The following is a 7,495-nucleotide window of genomic DNA, read 5'->3' on the forward strand; positions in this document are numbered from 1 at the left end:
ATCGCATATCGCAAGTCCCTTCAATATCGTGCAGCCCTACTTTAGACCAGTGGTTCTCAACCTGGGGGGTCGCGAGACAAATTTGGGGGGGGTCACCAGATCATATAGATAAAATATACATATTTTTTTTTAGCGTATATTAGAATATATTTTATTGTCGCATGTGTGTGCTATTTTACCAGAGTGCCATTATATGTCCGTAATTTGATTAATTTCATTCTAGCCATTTCTTTTTTCTTTGTTTTTTAAGAAATATGTTGGCTATTTCTCACGGCGTGACCTGGGCGGGGGGTCACGAACCCCTTTAACTGTTATAATGGGGGTTGCAGCTCCAAAAGGCTGAGAACCACTGCTTTAGACTATAGTTTACAATTAACCTGAGGTCCTTGGGTACTAATTCAAATCTTGTGCAAATAGGGCTTTATTCTCAGTTTCAATTCTCGGTATAACTTGCGTAAATTCTGAGTGGTTCTTAGACAATAATTGCATGTTACTACTATGGTTTTACACAATGAAGCATACAATTTGTCAGGTCGAGAAGCCACAGGCAAAAACAAAGATTAGAGCTAAGAGAGGAGTATTTTTTTAATGAGTTGCAATAGTGAACCAAGCAAAACAACGTCATAATTAACTGTCACAACAACAAAAAACATGAAGAAATATTCTCTTCCATTTGGGCTGTATGTATTTAAGTGTCTGTTTCATAGTAATAAACTACAATTAATTAGGCAATAAGCAAGTAATACTTAATTTTAACAAACAAAAGGAAGAATGTCACGGTCTAAGAAATCCCCAAACCCTGCCAAAGTTAGTTCCCACTTTAAGACAGCACTGACCGCTTCTTAAAAAGTTTCTCCTGCCTCCATTACCTTCTGGCTGCAAAGCGTAGTCCCACCTTTTCCCGTAACCAGACCGCCTTTTCTTTTCAGCTATTGGCTACTAAAACGTCGATCAACGTGGACGACGGCACGTAAAGCTTAAAACCCTGTCAGTACCATCAGAAAGCACTTTCTAATTGGTTAAAACCACCATATCAACTTTTTGTATGCACGAAAAAAAGTGCTGCTGGCAAGCGGCGGTGGCTAACTTTATCAACAGGCCAGAAGCAGGGGCAAAATGAGTAACAGCGAGGTTATAACACAATTTCAGCATGACAAAGATAATGAGTACAGTGCAGAAAAGAACAAGAGGAAGATTGTGGCGGCATTAGGACGTCCAAATCACAAACAGTCCTCTGTCGCTACAGAAAGTTAGCGGACAGACACTTCAGAGCAAAGCGAGTCCCCGAATGAAACGCTGTACACATAGTTTTGACAATGATGAAGACAAGCGCAATTCAAGGCGCTAAGGTCATCAAACTTAAGTTCCCAGCACGGCAACAGAGCCTCCTTCCATAATCTGCAAACATGTGGTGGATTTGAAAGGTTATTAAGTGTTTACAAACTCACCGTTGCGCCCCTCGCTCTGTCTCTGCTCTCCTGGAATTCGACACTCCCCTCGAAGTACAAGTATCGCGAGAGTGCACGGGACTTTCCCAACACTTTTGAGTCATGGGCCAATATGTATGCGATTTAAAAAAAAAAAAAGTAAGCAGAAAAAATATATATGTTTGTGATTATTTGAATGCAAAATACAAATAAAGCGAGTGGACTTTTTATGCGGAAAAAATGATTTACTTTTCCGTAGCCAATCTGCTGTGTATATTTAGAGTGAAGCTTTTTTCCCTCCTTACTATATTTTGTTGTTTTTAATTTTCTTGTCTATTTTGCATGCCCTTAGTCTCTAACCCCCCTTTTAACCGAGCACATTTTCTCCAGTTCAGGTTTACCCAAATCTAAACGCCTATAGGCCAGTGTGACGCCTCATTTGAAAGCTGAGACCTACAAAACGGATCGATACTTCCTTGTTGCGTTATCATTGTTTATGTCATTTTTCTTTTGCTTTCGTGTCTTTGTTCTGTTTTTGTAGTTTTTATTTATTTTTCCATCACTTTTTAATTGGGTTTTGTTGTTATTGTTATGCTTTCTTCAAGAAGCTTTTAGATTTGGGATAATGTACTCGGTTCAGGTGCAGGTTAAGAGGTTAAAGTGCATATTTTCAATGCTTTTGAAAATATTACTTATTTAGAAGGACAACAACAGTTGCAAGTTCATAGGTTGCATAGGTTGCATAATAAAATAATTCTCATTTTATTTCAGTGAAGCAGCAATTTTAATGAAGAAATGTTTTAGGCTACAAAAAAGTATTTTTTATTGTAATTGTTAAGCTCCTGACAGGAAGTGACATAGATAAAGGTAAAATTCAATAGCAGTTTGTCTAATTTCTCCTTGACTTAACATGGTTGGCACGGCAACAATTTAACATTGTTGTCCATCTATGTCACTTCATGTCAGTGTCCAATAAGGAAGCTTTTAAGTCCAGTACCCAGTGCATCTGTAGAGTTATGCTATTGTTAATATTAAGGAAGCTTTATTCTTCATGCCTGTTTCCCTTGTGAGATTCTCATGAGATTCTTCCTCCGGCACGTCCTGTGGTGCATTGAAATCCGGTAGAGGTACAGCATGGGCCTAAACTTGCCCACACATCTAAATGAATGAAGAGGAAATTGTAAATTCAACTAAGCATCCTGTACCTGCCAATAGTTTTTACTTTAATTTAGATTGTATTGCAGGACAGGAGAGCCCTCTAGTGTATGTGTCCTAGAAGCACTTAGAAAAGGATTTGGTTACATGCAAACTGAACTGCAACAATGTAGATCTATGTTACGACTACACAGAGTATTGGCATACGTTTTAAGTTTAATAGCATATCAGATGAATAGAAAGGCATTTACTTTTATTAACCACAAAAAGCACTTTTTTTTTCTTTTTACACAAGACACAAACTAAGAGGCTGTTTTACACAAATTTCACAGAAGTTTAGACAAATGCCATCAAACCTAACATACTTTTCTAGCTTAGTTCATCATTAGGGACACATTAGTATTCATGCGGTTTATGAATTCAAACATTTCAACATTCAACTTTAATTTAATGTTTTGTAAAACTTGGGCTAAAAAAGTCTTTCCTAACCTCAGTTTTTGGCAACAGCACCTTTAGATCAAATAAAATGTAAATATAAAGTTGTGTGATCACAAGTATGTTCACATTTACAATGCATTAGACAGGGTAAACAAAATGTTATGTTAATAAAATAAAATAGGGAGTTTTATCCCTTGTATTTGCACCTGTTGTGTGAGTTGAAAACCTGATGGACATGAAAAAGCAAATAAAATGTGTAATTAGGTTTAACAAGCTAATTTAGTTCCTTTGGGCTATGGAACTTTGTGTCATCTAAATATTTACATACAGCAGCAGTAGTAAATGGCCATGTCAAGACTTTGATTAGAAGTCATCAAGTATTGTAATATTACTAGATAAAAAGCTGAAATAACAGTCTGAGCTGGTCTTCAGACGCACTAGTAATAAATTCAAAGCTCATATGACAAGAATAAAGATGAAAACATGCTTTTGGCTGTGTAAAACTGTGAATTACATGTGAAACAGACAAACAAAATGCCAAAGCAGAAAGTCTGCATTTCTGCAGGTGCAGTGTGCTGCGCTGTTTTCATGAGCTTAAAATGTGTATGTTTGTTTTAGTCTCTCAGTAGTAGATAGTCTTTAATAGTCTCAGGTAAAGGCAGCTGTTTCACTGCAGCAGGGAGGAACTGCACCCCAAGGCTCTGGCGCACAGCACATCGAGCCAGTGAGCGCAGAGAGGGCGCCTGGGCCACCATGCTGGTCAGCCTAGCCAGCAGCTGCGGGTCTTTACTGAGCTCCCTGGGAAGGGTTCCATCAGCACGGCGGATCTCAAAGCGCCCGGCCGCCCTGCACAGTAGCTCCAGACACTCCTCCTCCTGCTCAGTGCCCAGGCCTCGTGCTAATAGGGCGACCAGCCGCGAGATGGGAGTCTGCCCCTTCAGGTTAGTCACATGGACCTGTGCTCCATACTCTAGCAACACTTTGACACTCTCCAGGTTGCCCTTCATGGCTGCCCAGCTCAGAGGAGTGTCATTGTTGTAGTCCCGGGAATTGGGACAGGCCCCACTCTCCAGCAGGGCTCGCACACACTCAGGGTTGTCTTTAAAGGCAGCCCAATGCAGCGGAGTGTCCTTGTTACCATCAAGAGCATTTGGCAGGGCACCGTACTCGAGTAGTAACTCCACACAGCTCTCATCCTTCTCAGCAGCATAGTGCAGTGCTGTTCGGTTGTATCCATCCAACGCATTCACCTGAGGAAGACAGTTAGAATAGACAGTACCTGAGTACATGTCTTTATGATCATCAAACCATTTCATCACAATTATTTCAATAATAAATCACTAAAATTAGACATAATGGCCCACCCCTCTTGGATAGGCATGTTGTTCATACACTGCCTGACCAAAAAAAAGTAATCACCTGGATTTAACTAAGCAAATAGGTACGAGCCTCCTACTGGATAATTGCTGGATGGGTGATAGTCCTTCAGCTGGCAACACAGTATTACACTCAACTGATGCATTGAGTGGCTTCTGTGTCTGGTTGTATGCAGGGAGGGCGAAGGATTTTTATTTCCAGGGACTGCAGATGTAAATTAGCCTCAGGCTAACTCTGGTACAATATATTAGAATTGTACATGGTCCCTTTTAAATAAATAAACTAAAACTAAACTAAAATAACCATGTTGAAAGACAAATCCCAAGGTTGTGGAAAATATGTCCTTCCAAAAAGTATGTCTGACAAGGGACAAATCACTGTCATCCATCAAGCCGTGAAAACATCTTTGGAGATTGTAGAAACTACTAAAATTAGTATAAGAATGTCCAACACAATATTAAAAAATGATGGGCAAAAATCTTGAATGATTTAGCAATCACTTTTGCCAAAATGATATGGACTGTACAACTGTACACCTCAGGGCTATATTGAAGTGAAGTCTGATGAGTCCAGGTCTACCCTCTTTCAGAGTAATGGGCACATCAGGGTAAGAAGAGGGACAGGTGAAGTGATGCACCCATCACGCCTAGTGCCTACTAGTGATGTGCGGGTCACTCTGCAGACCTTGACCAGACCCCCTTGTCGGATAATGACATTCTCATTTGATCACGGGGTGGTCAAAAAATGCCGGCTTCCGGTGTTTGCTTTTATGGAGCGACCTGCCCCTCTGCGCATGAGTTAGCATTACCGCTGCTTTCTGCCCTGACAGCCTGCACCTGCTCCCAGTGCACTATAAAAAAAAAAACCTGACCTGTGCATCACTACTGTACAAGCCTGTGGGGGCAGTGTTATGATCTGGGGTTGCTGCAGTTAGTCAAGTTTAGGTTCAGCAATAGAATGAGATCAGCTGACTACCTGGATATCCTGAAAGAGCAGGTTATTGGACATGGATATGATCTGGCTCACATTTTGAAAGCGTGGTTCAAAGAGCTAGAGACATCACTTTCACACATGAATTGGCCCCCATAAAGTCTAGATCTTAACCCCATTTTGAATCTTTGGGGTGGGCTGGAGAAGGCTTTTTGCAGTGGTCACACTCTCTCATCATCAATGCAAGATGTTTTTTATTGTGGCGACTTTTTGGGGGTCAGACAGTGCATGGTAGTATACCAAACCTTACCTCAGCCCCTTTCTCCAAGAGCAGCTCCACACAGTCAGCATCAGCCACCATGCAGGCACAGTGTAGAGGTTTGAGAGTGCCATGCATGCGGTTTACATCAGCTCCCTTTAGACATAAAGGTAAATCCATCACATACAAAGAAATCCAAATCATCAGTAGATGAAAGCCAGGGCCCACCTTTCGGATGAGGTCTTCTACATTGTCATGTGGAAAGGAACGGATGGCCGCGATAGTGCGGATCAACCGCTCAGACAAAGAGTATTTACTCTGAATACTTTGCATGATGTACCACATAGTAGAGCTCATGTGTAACAGAGGAGCATGGCACCCGGGCAGGGGTGGCACTACAGCGCTCTAAGAAGACAGAAAACAATAGAATACATAAAATGACCTCAATCCAAAAAGTCATGGACCTTTATAAAGCAAATGACATGCAATGCCATTGCCTGTACAATAAATAAAATAATAATTATGATTCATGATATAGGCCTATTGATTAATATAAAAGGGAGCTCAAGATATTTTTCAATTACTTAATATCAGTGTTAATTTCGTTGATTAAAATATATAATCTTAATTTTAGTCAGTGATATTTTGATGACTAAAATTGGACTAAAACTAAACTAAAAGTTTTTTATGAGACTAAAACTATGACTTACATGTCTAGATATTATAGCCGACTAAAATAAGACTAAATAAAAAAGAAAAGGAGAGACTAAAATACTTCTATTGACAATTTCACTGCCAAAGGAACAGCTCTGAGCTTTGCTCATGTGGGAGCAGCTCCATGAAGCAGAAGACCTTGATTAAATATGATTATAATGAATATTATACATGCAAAGTCGACTAAAACGAGACTAAAATTGAAATATGTTGTCAAAATTAACACTGCTTAATACTCATTTAAAGATATGTAAGAGGGAGAGTGTATGAAAATAATCCATGATGTGGTCTTGGTCTTAGTGACATGTAAAGAATGAGTGGCCTCTTTCTATAAACGCACAAAGAGAATCGTAGCCCTCCATAATCGCTAGCTAAGCATCGTTACACTATTTAACATCAGCATCATAAATCACAAAGCGGAAGTAAATGCTTTAATGCTGTTTTTGGATCAAGGGGCTAGCAGATGTTAGCCTGTTAGCAAAAGAGCTAATGCCGAGAAGCGAAGAACAATCGACTCATCTAAAAGAATAAACGACATGTCATGAAATCCATTGATACTGCATCGTGTCACAGTGTGTGTGTAGTATTATGCATGGGTAAATAGCGGGTGTTAACTGAATCTCATACCGTTTTGGTCCACGGTTCGAAGGTCTGACAAGTCCCGACTGCTGATAACGCTGTTCGCTTTGACATAAACACACTGTACGTCACAAATAGGACACGCCCGCATATTTCAAAGGGACATTCGCGTCTTTTTTTTTTTTTTACTTTAACGCCTTTGCTCAAATACAAATTGCCCTGTTTAAGGAAAGGAGTGCAAGGTAATGATATGTTTAATGACCTTTCCCGATATAGATATGTAGGACAGTCCAACAGACATCCACATACATGCCATACATGCCTTCAGTCCATGTTTAGAAGCGCTCAAATGTTTCCTCAATCACCAAGAGCAAAGACACGTAAACTGCTCTCTTAAAGGAACAGCCACCGTTTTTACGTAAAGATATGTTCTTACCTGAGCTTAGACGAGTTGATATGTACCTGTCTGGTCTTTGTGCGTGCCCGTGGAAGAGCTAACTTCACCACATTTGGGGCTATAGATACAGACTGCATCTCCGGAATCGCCCATATATGGTCATGTTTGAAAACAGTTAAAGGGCTACTAACCCCTCCTTCCAGAGCCTCAGTATCAGAG

At 40.2% G+C, this 7,495-nt stretch overlaps 1 protein-coding gene across 1 annotated transcript; it reads right to left on the minus strand.

Annotated features, from left to right (window-relative positions):
- Window positions 1–2,834: 2,834 nt before the first annotated feature.
- Window positions 2,835–7,049, minus strand: asb8 (ankyrin repeat and SOCS box containing 8). The gene is made up of 4 exons (XM_079558532.1): window positions 6,928–7,049; window positions 5,815–5,991; window positions 5,638–5,742; window positions 2,835–4,270 (listed from the first exon to the last, which is right to left on the minus strand). The coding sequence occupies exons 1-4, from the start codon at window positions 6,991–6,993 to the stop codon at window positions 3,635–3,637; spliced, it is 984 nt and encodes a 327-aa protein (XP_079414658.1). The 5' UTR covers window positions 6,994–7,049; the 3' UTR covers window positions 2,835–3,634.
- Window positions 7,050–7,495: the final 446 nt, after the last annotated feature.

This window comes from Gobius niger (assembly GCF_951799975.1).
Source record: "Gobius niger genome assembly, chromosome: 6".
NCBI classification, from domain to species: Eukaryota; Metazoa; Chordata; class Actinopteri; order Gobiiformes; family Gobiidae; genus Gobius; species Gobius niger.

What these genes read in the sequence shown, in the direction of transcription:
- asb8 (XM_079558532.1), bottom strand. Translation starts at nt 6,993, where the DNA reads ATGTCAAAGCGAACAGCGTTATCAGCAGTCGGGACTTGTCAGACCTTC. An exon ending in TCGAACCGTGGACCAAAACG is followed by an intron (nt 5,992 to 6,927) that starts GTATGAGATTCA and finishes CTGTCTTCTTAG; the next exon opens with AGCGCTGTAGTGCCACCCCT. An exon ending in TCTTGGAGAAAGGGGCTGAG is followed by an intron (nt 4,271 to 5,637) that starts GTAAGGTTTGGT and finishes TGTCTTCCTCAG; the next exon opens with GTGAATGCGTTGGATGGATA.